Raw genomic sequence first — 17,738 nt, 5'->3', positions numbered from 1 at the left:
CTGTCAGTTGATAATCCAGCAGTGCTTTAAGAGAAAAATGTTAGCATACGTTTTGGACAGTTCTTGGTTCAAAGGTGCACTGATTATGCAAGAAATCTAAAATAATAAAAGCATTACCTGTTGTCACTCAAGTTTAAGACTCTGAGTTTCTGCATTTGTCCAATCTCATCAGGAAGAAACTCCAGTTTGTTAGAGCGCAGAGACATAACTGTTACATTCTTACAACTTCCAATCTGTAGGCGTCAAAAACAATTGTTAAGGCATGGGCTATGTCACCATAATTGCCATCTATATAAGTAGCTTAGTTACATCTTTAAAATAACTTAATTATATATGCTTTTTTACATGTTGTTTGGTGCTGATCTCGATGCTGATCAATAAGGGAAAATCACCAAGAAGTATAAAAATTCCAGAAAATATGAATGCTTTTCTCTTTGTCTGACCTCTAGCCTAATTAGATCATCCTAAACCTCATCCGCGACTGGACCTAACGGTCATGGGTACCTTTACCTTTTTAAACACATCCTAATTTGACCTATTTAGGGACACAGGTGGCGCTGTGGGTTAAACCACAGAGCCTAGAACTCGCCGATCAGAAGGTCGGCAGTTCGAATCCCTGCGACGGGGTGAGCTCCTGTTGCTCGGTACCAGCTCCTGCCAACCTAGCAGTTCAAAAGCACCTCAAAGTGCAAGCAGATAAATAGGTACCGCTCCGGCGGGAAGGTAAATGGCATTTCTGTGCGCTGCTCTGGTTCGCCAGAAGCGGCTTTGTCATGCTGGCCACATGACCCAGAAGCTGTACGCCGGCTCCCTCAGCCAATAAAGCGAGATGAGCACCGCAACCCCAGAGTCGGTCATGACTGGACCTAATGGTCACAGGTCACTTTACTTTTAATTTGACCTATTTAGATCATTTATGGAAGAATCTCCATGCTCCATGGTATTCACATTATCATGCATTAGCAATGCATAAAGTATAGAGCCCTGCAGCAGACATGGAACCCTCTTTTACAAATCACATACTTTTGCATTCATTACCCATGAAAAACTTAGATCCCAATGGTAGGCACGCATATATCCCACCCACCACTTATCATCTAGATGCTACTCCCTCTATGTTATATGAAAACTACTCCCTTAAGTTACCAAGCCTTTCTAAGTAACTGTCTCACAGAAATGTCTGTCGGGACAGAGATGTGGCACCTTAAGGCATCCCCTGACATCACCTAAGCTATGATGTAATGCAGTATAAGCCGCTTGAAAACCACTCCAGCATATATGTCACAAGAGAAGATATAGGCCACAAGGTACATGAGACAGTTTATTCCCATGCCAATATCACTCATTTCTCAAGATATGCAATGTGGATGTGAGCAGAAGCTAGGCTTGAGTCTTGTATATCTTAGACATTTTCTGACGAAGTGATGTGATGTGGGAGAAGAATGTAAAAATGATCTATAGTGTTTAACAGATGTGTGGCTTGAACTCATGTCACTGCTTTGCAAATGCCTTGAATGAGTATTCCTGCATTCAAGCTACAGAAACTGCTGTTGCTTTGATTGAGTGGTTCTTTATCACCATCATACCAAAGCTTTAACCAAGAACCTGGCAAAGATTGTGACAAAGAACACTGGCCTTGGCTGCAAAACCCATACTTTTGACTGACAGGAGTTGGAATTATGCTTTTAGAAGCCAGATTCGGTACTGTTAGCTGCTCTGGATTATAACACAGGTTGAGAAATTGACTTCATCTCCCCCTAGGATGGAATGTTTTCACTTTGCAGCTTTCGCCCAGACTTGATATCTGCATGGAGAGGCCCCTTTGGAACTATTTCTCTGTTCCTGCATATTTTGTCCACAACTTGTACAACACTAAGAGACAATTTATTCAAAGGGATAGAAGACAATTTGAACAGAGTGAAGGTGGTGTTTCAAATCTAGTGTAACATAATTTATTTTATTTATTTATAAAATGTATTTCTATTCATATACAAGGTATAAAGACTTAAACCAATGCAAAATCATAACAAATAAATGCAAAAACAATATTCAATCAATATTCAGAAAGCCAAAGAGGAACAGACCCATAAACATGCAAGAATCATTTGAATCCTAACCTATGGGTAACAAGTTGCCACCAATTGGGAGTGGATATGCCTTTTATTCTTTTAGAACTTACTCAACCCTTTATATCCGAATGAATCCCAATACTGATAATCTCAAACTCTTGAGTGGAAAAAAGCATATGCTCAACATATTGACTGATGAGAACTGCATTATGATTCCAAGTTGGAAACCTTTAACCCACTATAGGGTTAAGTGAATGAACACTTTAGACCCTTGAAGGCAAGGCAATTTCAAAAAATGTCTGGGGGTTTTTTAACCCCAGTTTAAATAAACTGAAACACTGAAAGGCTTGCCTTTAGAAGGTCTGTTCCCACACCATTACACCGCGTAAGGAAATCACCTGTGTATTCTAGTAGAACCAGTTACTAGATACCATCTTGCAGACAAGTTAATCAATTTTGGGCATTATGTCTAACAACCTCAGCTGCACCAAACTGATAAAACCACTGCTGTTCTATTTCCAAGCTCAGTTAGGAAAGGCTCACATGAAGATGAAAAATTGTAACCATAGGGTCCCAGTCTACTTAGTTTGTCATGTCTTCATACAACAGTTCTGAGAATGAAGATGGTGCACCAAAAATGACATCAGCCTGAAGCTCCTGAATGTGTTGGAAGCATCCTCAGTAAGAAAGAGTAGAAATGTATACAGAAAGCATTGTGGCAAAAGAGTGGCCAGCATATTGACTCCTCCTTGTGGGCACTGCTCCCTGAAGAAATAAATTGTTACCTAATGGTTGTACTGGATTGTTAACTTCCAAACTGCCCTATTTTCAAAGTATGATGTAACATTTACAAGCTGATACAAAACTTAAAAATGTTTGAAATTCATCATTTTTATGTGAATATTGCCCTTTTGTATTGAGACCAAACTCTGATTTGGTAATAGTGCCTTCAGTGTAAATTTATTCTGGATAAAGACAGGGAAATTTTCGAGTAATCATATTTCATAATATATCCTTACTTCTCTAGGCAGTTCAGGCAGGAAATTTTCATCTACAGCTAGTGTCCGCAGACTGTGCAAGTAGCCAATGGTGGGAGGTAGAGACTCTAGTTCATTACAGCTGCAGTCGAATTCCTCTAATAAAGATAAACTGAAACGTTAAGTACATTTGTTAGTCTATGTCACAAAGCCATCAATCATTGGGGGGGTTTTATATCTAAATCTTAACATTCCAGATCTGCAAACTATGCAAATAGGCATAAGACTTTCAAATGACAAAAATATAAGTATCTTACACATTTTTGAGCTGCAGTACAAAATATGTATTTGAAGGACATAATGGAATTATATTTGGAAATGCTTTCTAGTTGAAGCAGAGGAACAGTCCATCTAGGGCACTACTGTCAACACGAACTAATAATAAAGCCACAGGAGAGCATTTATGCAGTAGTATATGGCAAACACCCATGTATATTTTGTTACATGTATATGATTGACAGAAAGTTCCTACCACATGTAATTACGGCAGATGTGTGTATTGGTCTCCTCCCATTTCCATATGAAGCAAAATAGACATATGCAATTACATCATGCATAAACAGGCCCCATCAATAGATATCTTAACCATGAATCCTTTAAGTAGAAATGCTAGCAACTGAGTCTTATACTGACAATAAACGTGCTGTAATAAAACGGCAGAAATACTTTCCAGTATTACTTAAGTAATACATATTTTACAAGGGATTGTCTAGACCAATTTCAGTCTGGCTTCAGGCCCAGTTTTAGTACTGAAATGACCTTGGTTGCTCTTTGACCTGTACTAGGGGAATGCAATCCTGCTAAGTCTCCTAGACTTATTGGTGGCTTTTGATAGCACTGACCACTGTTTCCTTCTGAATCAGTTCTGTAGCTGGAAGTCAGAAACATGGTGAAACAGAGGTTCAACTTCTACCTACAGGGCTGTTTCCAGAGAATGGCACCAAGACAATTCCATACTGTCCCCCACGCTGTTTAAATAGATGTTACAACCATTCTGAGAGTTCTTCAAGGTACAGTGGACCTGCCAATTACATGAGGGTTCAGTTCTAAAAGTCCACACGCAAAGGCAAAATTGTATAAAGCCAGGATTCCACGGAACCACTCTCAACTTGTCTGGAGCAGGCCTTGCCCTCTGCCTCACTTACTGCACAAGCCTTGGGATGCTCCCAGAGCCAGGTAAATGAGACAGATCTTGCCATTGCGTAAAGCCAGGAACCCACCCACCCCTGGTGCACCCCCACCCCACCTGCCCAGAGTCGGATAGTATCTGGGAAGGAGGCAGGAGGGCTCTGAAAGCATCTCACAGCCCTTCAAACTCCCTCCCAAAGCCTGGTAAGTAAGGTGGAGGGCTTAAAAACTCTTTTCATGGTGGGTTTTCTCAGCTCACCATTTATTTACTTATTTATCGGCTATGCACCTAAGGTTGCGATTGTGTAAGTAAAGTGAGCATAAGTTGAGGCCCACTGCACTTGGAGTATTATTCCATAGATACACTGATACCGATCACTGTCTTTACATATCATCTGAGTCAGGAGAGGTTGTGCAGTTGTTGGACCGATGTCTGGAAGCAGTAATGAGTTGGATGACAGCCAAAACTGAAGCTGAATCCTGACAAGATAGAGATCCTGTTGACAGGAGATTCTTGTGTTCAAGAACTGGATAGATGGCATATTCTGGAGGGAGCTGCACTCCTTCTGATGGCATCTGGCGGTGCCCTTGGATTCACGTGTCTTGGAACACCTATTAGTAGCACCAGTTTGCTTGCCAGCTACAGCCATTCTTAGACGGTGATTGCCTGGCAGCAGGCTCCTGCAGTCTGGTAACTCCAAGTTAGATTACTCTAATATGCTCTATGTGGGGCTCTGCCCTTGAAAATGGTTCAGAGGTTGTAGTAGGGGAAGACCACCATGGCAGGATTATTGAGTGGTTCAGCCAGTTTAGTTCATATAACACCAGTTCTGAAGAGTTTGTACAGTCTGCCAATATGCTACTGTGCTTATTTCAAGGTTTTAATGTTGACTTATAATGATCTGAGAATTTTAGGGTTAAGTTACCTGAAGGAGCACCTCATCCTATATTATCCTGCCTGCTGGAGATGCTATACTCACTATTCCATCACCAAGTGGGGTTCATACACCTGAGACTTGTGAAGAGACCTGTGGAAAGTTGTGGAATTCCCTCCACCTTGAATTTAGGTTGGTGTCTACACTGGTTGGATTTCAGCACCAAGTTAAAACTTACCTCTTTATCCAGATTTTTAATGCTGTGGGGTACTCAGCCACTGATACTTGGAGAGAGCAGTTATAATATTTATGAATTGTATACTGTTCTCAATTTTTTATTGATGTTGTTTTTAATAATTGATGTGTCCCACCCTTGTGGTCACTTGATTTGATGCAGGGTAAGATAAACATGAAAATAAATAAATAAGTTTCCATAATCCTACAAAATAATTCTGCAATAATTCTGTGAATTTAATTGCTAAAACAGCCTGATAAGTGGCACTCTCTATTGAAAGCTTGACTGAATTAAAAAGAAACTGTTTCAATAAATCCTGAACTACCATGATGTTATGATTATGTAGCAGGTATAAAACTGAAGGGAGTACACACTGACTTCTCATTAACAGAAGTATTATATTTTACAAATGACCAAGATCAAAGCTTTCCCCCATAAATTTATTGGCAACAGTAAAATAGCAAGTGCCCAATACAGCCTTCAGTTATTTACTTCGACATTCTTCAGACGAACAAATCTAAAAGCAGCTGCTCCACAACCCACAGCCCATCTGGTTCCCCACACATCTCCCCTGCAACTAGCTACTAGACCACACTAGCCTGGAGGACTGAAGTGTGTCATCCTCTTGAGAACTGCACAGTGATTCATGAAGTGGGTTGGAAAGAGAACAGCTGAAAGCTTTGTTAGGCTTTTCATTATATGCTTGCGGCTGCCAGGCTGTAATTTAAGCCAGAGGAAGTGATCATTTCTAAAGGCAGCATTCAGACAACTTGGCCCAGATCCACTTTAGGCTTGCGCTGACAGAAGATGTAGACATAGGTGACTGTGCTTTAGTACAGTGTTTCCCAAACGTTTTTGGGCAACGGCACACCTGTTAGCCGGAAAAAAATCTCGCGGCACACCACCATTAAAGCCCCGCCCCGTGACGTCAGCGCGCAGCGTCACGCCGGGAGGGACGCACAAAAGCGAAAGTTTTTTCCCTCCCCCTTGCCGGGGTGGGAGGAGGCAGCAGAGCGAGGGCAGCTGAGGCGGCGGCGGCGATAGCGGGCGGAGGAGGGGGCGGCGGCGGGAGTTGCTGCTGCTGTTGTTGCTGCTGCTGCCCGGACATGCCGGCCTCCTCCTCCTCCGCTGTCTCGCGCTCCTCCCTTTTGCGCGCGCTGCCCCGCCGCTCGGCACCACCACCGCGGAGCCGCCCCCGGCTCGACGCGGATCCTCGCCGCCGCTGCCGCCTCTCACCGCCCGACTCGCCCGCCTTCCTCCCACGGCACACCAGCCGGTGTCTCACGGCACACTAGTGTGCCGCGGAACACCGGTTGGGAAACACTGCTTTAGTAGACCACCTGGCAAAATGATCATGCTGCACCTTCAGTGATGCTACAGCCAGACAAGAAACATTATCATTTATTGCAATTCCCTTTCAGCTGCCACCATTCCCTAGAATGGCAATACAGAATATATGGAAGAGGGGAAATGTTGCGTTTCAAATGTATCCACACTAACCAAATGCTGAATTCAATCCCTGGCACCTTCAGTTCAAGGATCTCAGGTAGTAGGACTGAGAAAGACCGCTGTGAAAGCCATCAACAATCAGAGTAGACAATACTGGGATAGATGGACCAATGGTATAACTCAGTATAAAGCAACTTTATATGTGCTTCTGTGTAAATGAAGGAACATGTATTGCTCAGAGCAAAGGCATTCAGGATTGAAGCAAAGTGCTATCACAAAATCATTCATTATGTAAGCATTAAGGGAGCAATCTAATATTGTGTCTGTGGATGCAACAGCATTCGCTTCCTCCTTCACCCGCTGCACCTGCCCCTCCCGCACCGAGAACTGCGGGGCTAAAGGGGAGGAAAATCCTATTTGTACAGCTGAATATGTCTCTCAAATATGAAAAATGTTGTAAGGACTTAGGATGATGTAATAACCTCTCAATTGCAAAATGAGAATGAAAAAATTGGTCATTGTAAATTGACAAATTATGAGATGTAAATGATAATTGCTATATTCATGCCAGCCATGGTCATCAAGATTCTAAAATTATGTGGATCTCATCTGAAATATTCAGTATAAAGACAAAAAGATACAAGCATCATTTCAAAATGTTAAGAAGCTTTAGGTCTAGTTAAGATACTTTGAAGATGAGCACATTTGCTCATTTTGCTGTGAAGGAAACACAGCATGTCCTACTAATGATCAAGTGCATTATATTTATTGACAAGTATCAATAAATATAGATAATAAAAGAGAGAGAAGGAAAAAAGCCTATTAGATCCCATTATACATGATTTCTGTAGCCTGGTTGCCACTTTCCTGTGGCTGGATCCCATGCTGCTGCAGTAACAGCTAACAGAGCAAAGCTTTAGAAAATGCCTAAGAATTCTAGAAAAACTGCTTTGCAAATGTGTGGAAGACAGTTGTGGGTGGTGGCACTCATGAGCTTGCACCGTGACTCATTGAGAGCTCGCCCCCCCCCCCCATTATTTAAATTGTCCCATCCTTCTGTGAATTTAAATAACCATTTCATAAAAGAGAAACCTTATGGAAAAATTTCCATTGCAAATTTAAATCAAAAAACAACAAAAATCTTTAACATAGTTTTAACTTGCACATCACTGAAAAGCAAGGTTCTTCTTGCAACAATTTCTGCACAGTCCAAACTGAATCATATATAAAAAATATTCATATATGACACTTTACATGATGCAACATACATTTACTGGAGTTCTCACAAAACTCTCATCAGCTAAACAAATGATAAAAATAGAACAAAACACTGTCTGCCAAAGCTATCATCTCAATAAAGTGATAATTTATATGTCTGTTTTTTATTACCGCTCATTAAGCTCTTGCTAAACATCTGGAAAATGCTACCAAAGCTATTATTTATAAATAAATATGATTCTACAAAACACTTATTGTTTTATATTTAGTTGTTAAAATTATTCTGTAACTCCACTTAGCAAGGGAAATTTAAAAGAATCTTGATAGTCTTTGAATTTTATATTATTTTTACACTTTCAATTTAAAAAACTGATCCAAATTTATAATTAAGGAGCAGAGTTAAGGTTTAAGAGTGCTACAGTGATTCCTTCCCTATCCTGCAATGGAACTAGATCAAGAAAGTAACAGTTTATTTACCAGAACATGTAGCTGCTGTTATGCCCTTGTCTGTTTTATTTCTCACTACACAAGGCAATGAAGCTGTAAGGAGTAGGCTGTTAAGTTATCCCCCACATGTCCCACAAAAAGCAGGCATTGTATTTGGAAAGCATTTCAAAATTTTGTATAACAGAAAAGAACACCATGAACATAGCACAGCTCAAGTTAAGCACTTGTAATTCTCATTGATCTTAACAGAAGAGATTTAAGCATGTGCTCAGTTCTTCAAACAAAATCAATGATACTTAAAGAAAAACAGGTTGCTTATCTTAAACTGTAGATCCTTGAGTAGTCATTTGTGCAGGCACACACATGGAGCTCTGTACCTGTGCGAAGTCTGAAACCTTCTGATAAACATTTTTGCAGGATATCTGCCCAAAGCACATGTTCAAGGGGTGTAGTTCTTACATTCCCTCTCAGATACTAACGGATGGCAGTTATATAAGGAAACACTTGAGTGACAACAGGTGTGAAAAAGGGTGGGTTGTTTGAGTGAACATATGACCACATGAACTAAAGTTGCAGGCAAACAACCTGCTTTTCTTTGGGGTCTTTGTGCCGTTTCACACATGGTAGAATAGCAAACTAATTTACCCCAAGGTGGGGCAAGTACTGACTAGTAATTGCTGAGCTTAACACAGCCCATCAAAAAGAGGTACCTGCCCAAGCTTAAATATCCATAGCATCATGCCTGACAAACAATTATGCCTGCAAAAGAAGCTGGAAATACTCTTTGAAAGGCCGTGGCTCTTGTAAAAGCAGATGTGGACTCCCATTGGTACTGGGGAGCTATGCCAGTCCATAGCATAATTAAAGTTTACAGAAAACAACATGAGAGGCCCTGAGTCAACATAGGTAGAGTCCTTCTAGAGCCCTCGGAACACGTGGGAAAGAAAAGGATCACGTTGAAACACAGCTGTCCTATCAGTGTAGAAGGCTAAGTCATGAAGGATGTGCAGGATGTGGAAAGATCATTCTGAGATGTTCAGATAAAACTCAGGCAAGACAACATCCTGGTATAAGCTAAAATTTATTTCCTCAGTGCCCCCAGCTTTTATGACTCACCAGCTGTGAGGGCACATGTACAGCCATTGTGCTACCAGTTGGCGAGGCACACCCCCCCATGGGAGGCCACTGATTGGCCCATCTGAGATGCAGCAGCCAGCGGGAACTCAAGCCAGATGTCCAGGTTGCCAGAGGGAACTCCCTTAACGGCCACCTAGACATATGGCGGCCAAGCATGAGAGACCGCAACAGGCACCCACCCAGGAAGAGTTAAGCGTACATTTCCTCCTTAGACAGAAAATACACATTTGTCTTGAAAACAATCTTATTGCTAAATACATCAAATCTATAAACTTCCACCACTTACTTTCCAATGGCATTGGGGAGAATTGTGAGTTGATTGTCATCTACTTTTAGAGTTGTAAGCCTTTTCAAGAGCCCTGAAAGAGAAAGAGAGACACAAAGAGAAGCAGAGAGAGAGAGATGTGTTAGATATTGAAAACAGATTTTCCCCCTATAATTATTTTTTTACTGTGAAGTACACCCCTTTTTCAACTCTCAATACTAGTGGTCATAGTGCCTATTCTGAGGCCAGTTTCAGCAGAAGTAACAAAATAAATGTAATAATGAATAGTATTTTTGAAATAAAGGATTCCCGGCCAGTTCAAAAGAATCAGTAGTTTCAAACATATTTTCTCATGTGAATCCTAAATTTGCAGACACAGTATCTTCTAATTGCAAAAACCACAGGGTTGAATTTAACTAAGTTCTACTCTTCGTTAGTCCTGCCAACCTAGCAGTTCGAAAGCACCTCAAAGTGCAAGTAGATAAATAGGTACCGCTCCGGCGGGAAGGTAAACGGTGTTTCCATGCACTGCTCTGGTTCGCCAGAAGCAGCTTAGTCATGCTGGCCACATGACCCGGAAGCTGTATGCCGGCTCCCTCGGCCAGTAAAGTGAGATGAGCGTCACAACCCCAGAGTCGTCCGCGACTGGACCTAATGGTCAGGGGTCCCTTTACCTTTACCTTTTACTCTTTGTTAGACCTATTGCATCGGTAGCTAAGGCTCCATCAGGAACATGGATTTTATTGGTGCCATGGAACTTTTCCTTCTCTCCTCTCCACAAAGCCCCCTAAATCTATTCTGGGAGGTTCTAACCCCTCCAGACTAGATTTGGTGATGGTGCAGGATAGTGGGGAGAGGGGGAATTCTTATTGTGCTAGCATGAATCCTTGCACTGGCTTTTCCTTGTGCAACAATTTAGTTGAATATGGACCACTGAAATTAATGTGCCCAAGTCAGCAATCTTTGTTAATTTCAGTGGGTCTACTCTGAGTAGAACTAGCACTAGATACAAGTCATGCAGTTTAACAGTGGATTGCTATTTTGTATTTTTGCACATGAAGTTTCACACTTGTGCCTGAGGACATTAATTTTTTGTAATGTGAGAAAAGCCATTCCAGAGTATTTCTTCATAGCAGGAAGCTAAATTACAGACACATCTCCCTAACACATGTATTATAGTTAAAAATAAACCTGTGGACAGATTCTAGCATTAAAAAATAATTGCACCTCATATTCAGATATGAGTTTCTACACATAAAACTGTGATGCAAGGCAATGTGACCAGGAACACTTTTCTGTATTATGAAGTAAAACTTCAAAACGTTATACCTGTTATTCTTCATATAATTCTTAACTCTTAACATAAAAACAGTATGTTATTTTAGAGATAAAGTTGCTAATAATAATAATTACAGGATAATGAATGATAGGGGAGGCAGATAAATCTTAATTTTGATTCAGAAGTAACGGACCCTTGAATTCAAACCAGCATCTATTAACAAAAACCCATTTTTTTTAGCAAAAACCTCTCACACATACCACACATTTAGCCAACATTTCTTTCTTTACCTATAGAATCTGGCAGTTGTTGTAGCATGTTGGATGACAACAGTAGATCTTCCAGGGCTTCACATCCTGATATGTCCATATCTATACTTTCTATCCTATTTTTTGACATATCCAAGTACACCAGCTGCTTTAACCTTCCTATAGGCTTGATGACATCACATAAGAATAGGTTGTTGGTTAGATTTACATTTCGTAGCAAGCACCAATGGTTAACAGCAATAATATTTAGAAATTAAAGTTAACAGAAAGCTAATGGTGATTACAGAAGCAAAAGTGATCTAGTCTGATGTTTCATTGGTCAAGTACGCTAGAAAAACCACTGTTCTAAACTTGTACCTAAAGATACTGCAACAATGATCACTACTTAAATGGTGAGGTTTGATTCTTCCCAATGACTCACACAAGATAGTATCCTAACAAAGCAATTTTTGGTACAAGTGCATCCACAGAGTCTGTGGCACAGATTGTTGCAAGGAATTGGAAGGCCTACACATACCTCCCATATTCCAATTCACCCTACTACTACCTTTGCTTAACCAACAAATGTGAGTTCAGAGCAGTGAGCTAACAAACCGAAAGGGGTGTCTAGACAGGGATATGGAAGATACACACAGACCCCTCATTCCCATTATTTCTCAACCTCATAACTTCCAGATTGGATTATTGCAATGTGCTCTACATAGAGCTGCCCTTAAAGGCAACTCAAATACTTGTCTCACCTATTTCACAGACTTTAGGCGGCTCTCAAAATATCAGTGAAAATTATTAGTGCTATTTATAAAGATACATCTGAATAGTTCTTAAATGTAAGAATATTTCAATGTCTTAATGCAGAAAATAAGGATGTTGCATATGGATCCTTTACTAAATTGCACCATTCCTGCGTGTGATCCTTTCATGAATTTCAGTTGTTGGATTGGAATTACCTGAGCACTACACAACAGATGGTAAGCACTGTCGACTCTGACACTGCTAATCATCAAACAGATATGAATATGTGAAACAGAATCCAACACTTACTTTGGATATGTATAAATACATTTAAAGGGTTTGAAAAAGTTCTACAAGCACTAAATCACACTGCCAATTGAACTGGAGTGCTCTTATATTGAGCTAAAGTAGCAATGCTGTTACCCAAAGGCATTTTTGTAGCATATACTGTAGTATTTAAATTGAAAATGGACTTCTACATGCTATAGGCTAGGCAAAAGCTGTACAGAAAACACTACCCTCTGTTCAAGTCACAGCACAGAAATTTGCCTTAAGATGATTTACTCTGTGTGCTTGAACTAAAATTCTTATATTAAAATTTCTTAAAATCATTGAGTTGGAGCCTAAGAACACTGATCAGAGTTCCATTCACAGATTATAGCTTCCCTGCTTCCCTCTTCCTGCTTCAGCTTACAAAAAAGGGGCCCCTCCAGAACAGCACTGGATATGTTGGGGAGGGGGCTGAAGCTCAAGGGGAGAATGGACATAAGCAGAAGTGCCTTTCTTCTGGGGTTAGGTGCTGCTGGATTCACACTATAATGATTTATTCCATGCCAAACTCAATAAACTGACAGCTGAAGATAGGAAAAACTGTATTACAAGAGGAGGCAAAATAGAAATAAACCATGAGTTCAGTGGGCAGGGCCCCAGTGTGTGTGTGTGTGTGTGTGTGTGTGTGTGCGTGCTTTACTTAGGACCAGAGATCCAAGGGGGCTACACATTCTCACTGTACTATTTCCTAGAACAACTTCACCCTTTAGACATCATGATCCTGTGTTACCATATGAACGCAGAAGTTATCATATACTCATCTGGCTGTCATCCCCAAAACCACTCTAGATGCGTGTGATCTACAACTAGCATGTCTATAAGCAGCATTCATCTCTTGTTGAGATGGTGTCTCACAAGCTGCTGGAGTGCATTCTCTTGTTCCACACAGAAGAATGATTAGAAATATTATTATATGGTCTCCAAATGGTATCTAAGTTATTTGTATCAGATCTAGTTGTTCAGAAATAGCAGCAATGAGAGTCAGATTAGCAGATGCTTTGTTAGCTAGACATCCTTCAGTAGTGAAATGCATGAGGCACGCTACAGAAATATTCTTTAAAAATTGTTCATATATAAGCAGCAATAAGGCTCTCTGAGAGCCTTATGCTACTTAGATCAATTGAAAACCCATCACCTGTTAAGGAAATAACATCTTTCAAATATTTTTTCAATATAACAGAAATATATACGTAGCTGAAATTTTGCAAAGTTGTGCAGTGTCAGAACAAATCAATTTAAGTTTATTCTTTACACATTACTATGCAACATTATGTTAGTATCCTTGTCCAAAAACATGTTCAGTGTTGCTTCTCCCTATATTAACATAAATGAAACTAAACAACACATGAATGTATACAATATCCATACCCCAGGCAGTGTTTGAAGTGAATTATTGTCCATCCATAATTCCTTTAGATTTTGAACTTGTTCCAGAACCTCAGGCTGTAAAAAAGTATATTTTATAAATATAACCTTTATGCAAACCAAATGATATTTTAATTATTGCCAAGTGATTATCTTTTGCAAACAAAATCAGAATAGAACTATAGTTCTTTAATCTGATTACTTCATCATTTTCTTCAAGGTTGTACTTATAAGTGATGATTATGTTAAATATTACAAGTCACATTTCTGAGTGTGGTTTGGTCTAAATCCATCTACCAGGATGGATCAACTAACACTGAGAAGAAGCAGCACAGAGAAGCAATGGCTGATTTAGTATTTCAGAAACTCTGAACTGTCAGGTATTAGGAGTTAAGGCTTTTATTCTCACAGCTTCTGTGATGCTGCTGGTTTCTGAAGGAAGATCCTACATATCTATCAACCCTTCCCCATAATGTCACACAATCCAGAGTATCATGTGCCATAAATAAGAGACTTACTATTTGTACACCCTCATTATTATCCCTGTCTGTGGACATAAAATATTTCATCACGAATTCCTTTTATTACCAATGCAAAGCAGGATCCTATGCAGCTTTTACATGTATGGAAAGCAAAATAGTAGAGTTACTCGTTTCTGCATGCAGCACAATTCTCATAGCGGGAACTGAGGAAAATTGCATTGATATACTGAACACTACTGAACATACATGTTTTGTTATGCTTTTTAAAACAGGTTTTTCTTACCAACTCAGAAAATTCATTATTGCCTATGTCAAGCCTCTCTAGCTGTGTCAGTTTGTGCATTGACCTGCAAAAAACAAAAGATAATACAGTAATGAGAATGTTACGATTTTACTACAATTATACTATACACAGTGGCAAAGGTTGCATGTGCGGTTACATTAAATTTTAGAGGTAGACAGCGCATACTGGATAGAATAAAGAACATATTAGACAGGACAACAAACATTTTTGTCACATTGTTTATAATTAATGAAGGAATTCGTTTTTATTTCAGTATATGAACAGCAACGTCTACAATAAACTATGATAAATGAATCTCCCTAAAGCTGATTTTAATCAGTTTTAATATTCTTATTATTTAATTATTTGTACCCCACCCGTGTGACTGTTCCAGCCGCTTTGGCGGCTTCCAACAGATATAAGAACACAATGAAACATCAAACATTAAAAACTTATAGAGGGCTGTCTTCAGACGTCTTCTAAAAATTGTCTAACTATCAACTTACTTACATAACGTAAGCAAGTCTCCATAGTTACAGTTAGGAGCCTGATTAGCATTCCAAGGCATACAGGATGGTCCCAATTTATTTAAATGGAAGATTCAGTTCTGAAGATGGAAAGCCCTTGTGGATAGGAGGGTTCATATGCACAATCTAGCTCCAGCACTTACAAGGAATTGCTGGATCAGAGTGCATGCTGCAAAACATCTGCAAATGGAATACGTTTCTCAAATTAATAATAATAATAATAATTTATTATTTATACCCCGCCCATCTGGCTGAGCTTCCCCAGCCACTCTGGGCGGCTCCCAATCAGTGTTAAAAACAGTACAGCGTTACATATTAAAAACTTCCCTGAACAGGGCTGCCTTAAGATGTCTTCTGAATGTCAGGTAATTATTTATCTCTTTGACATCTGATGGGAGGGCGTTCCACAGGGCGGGCGCCACTACCGAGAAGGCCCTCTGTCTGGTTCCCTGTAGCCTCACTTCTCGCAATGAGGGAACTGCCAGAAGGCCCTCGGCGCTGGATCTCAGTGTCCGGGCTGAACGATGGGGGTGGAGACGCTCCTTCAGGTATACAGGACCGAGGCCGTTTAGGGCTTTAAAGGTCAGCACCAACACTTTGAATCGTGCTCGGAAACGTACTGGGAGCCAATGCAGATCTCTCAGAACCGGTGTTATGTGGTCCCGGCGGCCACTCCCAGTCACCAGTCTAGCTGCCGCATTCTGGATTAATTGCAGTTTCCGGGTCACCTTCAAAGGTAGCCCCACGTAGAGCACATTGCAGTAGTCCAAGCGTGAGATAAGTAGAGCATGCACCACTCTGGCGAGACAGTTCGCAGGCAGGTAGGGTCTTAGCCTGCGTACCAGGTGGAGCTGGTAGACAGCTGCCCTGGACACAGAGTTAACCTGCGCCTCCATGGACAGCTGTGAGTCCAAAATGACTCCCAGGCTGCGCACCTGGTCCTTCAGGGGCACCGTTACCCCATTCAAGACCAGGGAATCCCCCACACCAACCCGCTCCCTGTCCCCCAAAAACAGTACTTCTGTCTTGTCAGGATTCAACCTCAATCTGTTAGCTGCCATCCATCCTCCAACCGCCTCCAGGCACTCACACAGGACCTTCACCGCCTTCACTGGTTCTGATTTAAAGGAGAGGTAGAGCTGGGTGTCATCTGCATACTGATGAACACCCAGTCCAAACCCCCTGATGATCTCTCCCAGCGGCTTCATATAGATATTAAAAAGCATGGGGGAGAGGACAGAACCCTGAGGTACCCCACAAGTGAGAGCCCAGGGGTCTGAACACTCATCCCCCCCCCCACCACTTTCTGGACACGGCCCAGGAGGAAGGAGCGGAACCACTGTGTGACAGTGCCCCCAGCTCCCAGCCCCTCTAGACGGCCCAGAAGGATGTTATGGTCGATGGGTGTCAAAGGCCGCTGAGAGATCCAGCAGAACTAGGAAACAGCTCTCACCTTTGTCCCTAGCCCGCCGGAGATCATCAACCAGCGCGACCAAGGCAGTTTCAGTCCCATGGTGAGGCCTGAATCCCGATTGGAAGGGATCCAAATGGTCCGTTTCCTCCAGGCGTGCTTGGAGTTGTTCAGCAACCACCCGCTCAATCACCTTGCCCAAGAATTTGAGACTGGGCGATAGTTGGCCAAATTGGCCGGGTCTAAAGATCTAAAACCAGGTCTAAAAATGAACAGTATATTAGCTTTTATTTAAGAGTCCTATAAAGGCCATGTTCTATTACTACTTGGTGGAAATCCTAAGAGTGGAGAAGGATGTTGTACTCAGGCTCTCTTTGCAAGTTTCTCATCTTATTGGCCTATGTGAAAATAGGGTGCTGGACTAGATGGGCCTTTGGTCTGATCCAGCATGGCATTCTTATAAAAAGAATTCTGCCAAGTGAAAGTTATCTTTGTCACCACCTTTCAGTGGCCTGGCACTGTGTGATTTGGAGTAAAGAGGCAGGGAGGCACAATTTCACATATTGCTTTGACCCAGCCAGTCAACCAACTGTCAGGTAACATGAAAAACAACAACAACAAATCAGACATTAGGAATTCATTAAAGATAACAATGATAAGCCAATTAAACCCAAGTACCTAGCATTAAACTACCCAAAGTTTATAAGCAATGTAATGCACACTACACAGACAATAAAAGCATAAAAACAACAGAAAGCTGGTAGCAAGTTTCATATTGGTTCTGTGAAAAATTTGCATGTGTGAGTGATAACAATCCCACAACAAAAGCTTGTCTGTAAGCAACCATCTAAAAATTTACTAATTGGGTTTGACTGGGTAATCTTAGTTTGTTTATATTTCTTATTAACCAAGCATTGTAGATGTATGCCTCCCTTAAAGGAATAAGCTACACCTTATAAAATACATTTTCACAGGATTAGCTTTTCTTTTTTTTTTCTTTTTTTGGAACAGTGCATTTATGGGCTGCCCCCAAATTTAGTTTCATCCTTAATGAGTTGAAAAATATATTGTTAGCTATGATATCACATTGATCCCTCTGTACTCAACTTATATAGTCATTATATTTTGAAAGCATATTTTGCAAATTATTCAGTATTTATAAATAGTACAGAGAAGAGACACAAACAATGTTGCAGCGTT

The 17,738-nt window shown here is 40.8% G+C and overlaps 1 protein-coding gene across 20 annotated transcripts in view; it reads right to left on the bottom strand.

Moving 5' to 3' along the window:
- Positions 1-17,738, bottom strand: part of LRRC7 (leucine rich repeat containing 7) — a 197,191-nt gene that overhangs the window by 68,355 nt on the left and 111,098 nt on the right. For 19 of the 20 annotated variants that reach the window (XR_014527771.1, XR_014527772.1, XM_083510425.1 and 16 more), the window contains 6 exons: positions 14,601-14,664; positions 13,839-13,913; positions 11,430-11,574; positions 9,882-9,954; positions 3,089-3,218; positions 118-233 (listed from right to left, as the gene is read on the bottom strand). Coding sequence is in view for 17 of the 20 variants with exons in the window: in XM_083510425.1 (XP_083366551.1) it covers positions 118-233; positions 3,089-3,218; positions 9,882-9,954; positions 11,430-11,574; positions 13,839-13,913; positions 14,601-14,664 (603 nt within the window). In the remaining 3 variants the exon portion in view is untranslated. Of the gene's footprint in view, positions 1-117; positions 234-3,088; positions 3,219-9,881; positions 9,955-11,429; positions 11,575-13,838; positions 13,914-14,600; positions 14,665-17,738 lie in introns of those variants that run through there. The other variant, XR_014527770.1, reaches the window with a different exon arrangement.

Source organism: Podarcis liolepis, assembly GCF_965112155.1.
Source record: "Podarcis liolepis genome assembly, chromosome: 6".
Classification (NCBI taxonomy): Eukaryota; Metazoa; Chordata; class Lepidosauria; order Squamata; family Lacertidae; genus Podarcis; species Podarcis liolepis.
The sequence above is the reverse complement of the archived record's forward strand: the minus strand, read 5'-3'. Positions and strand labels throughout refer to the sequence as shown.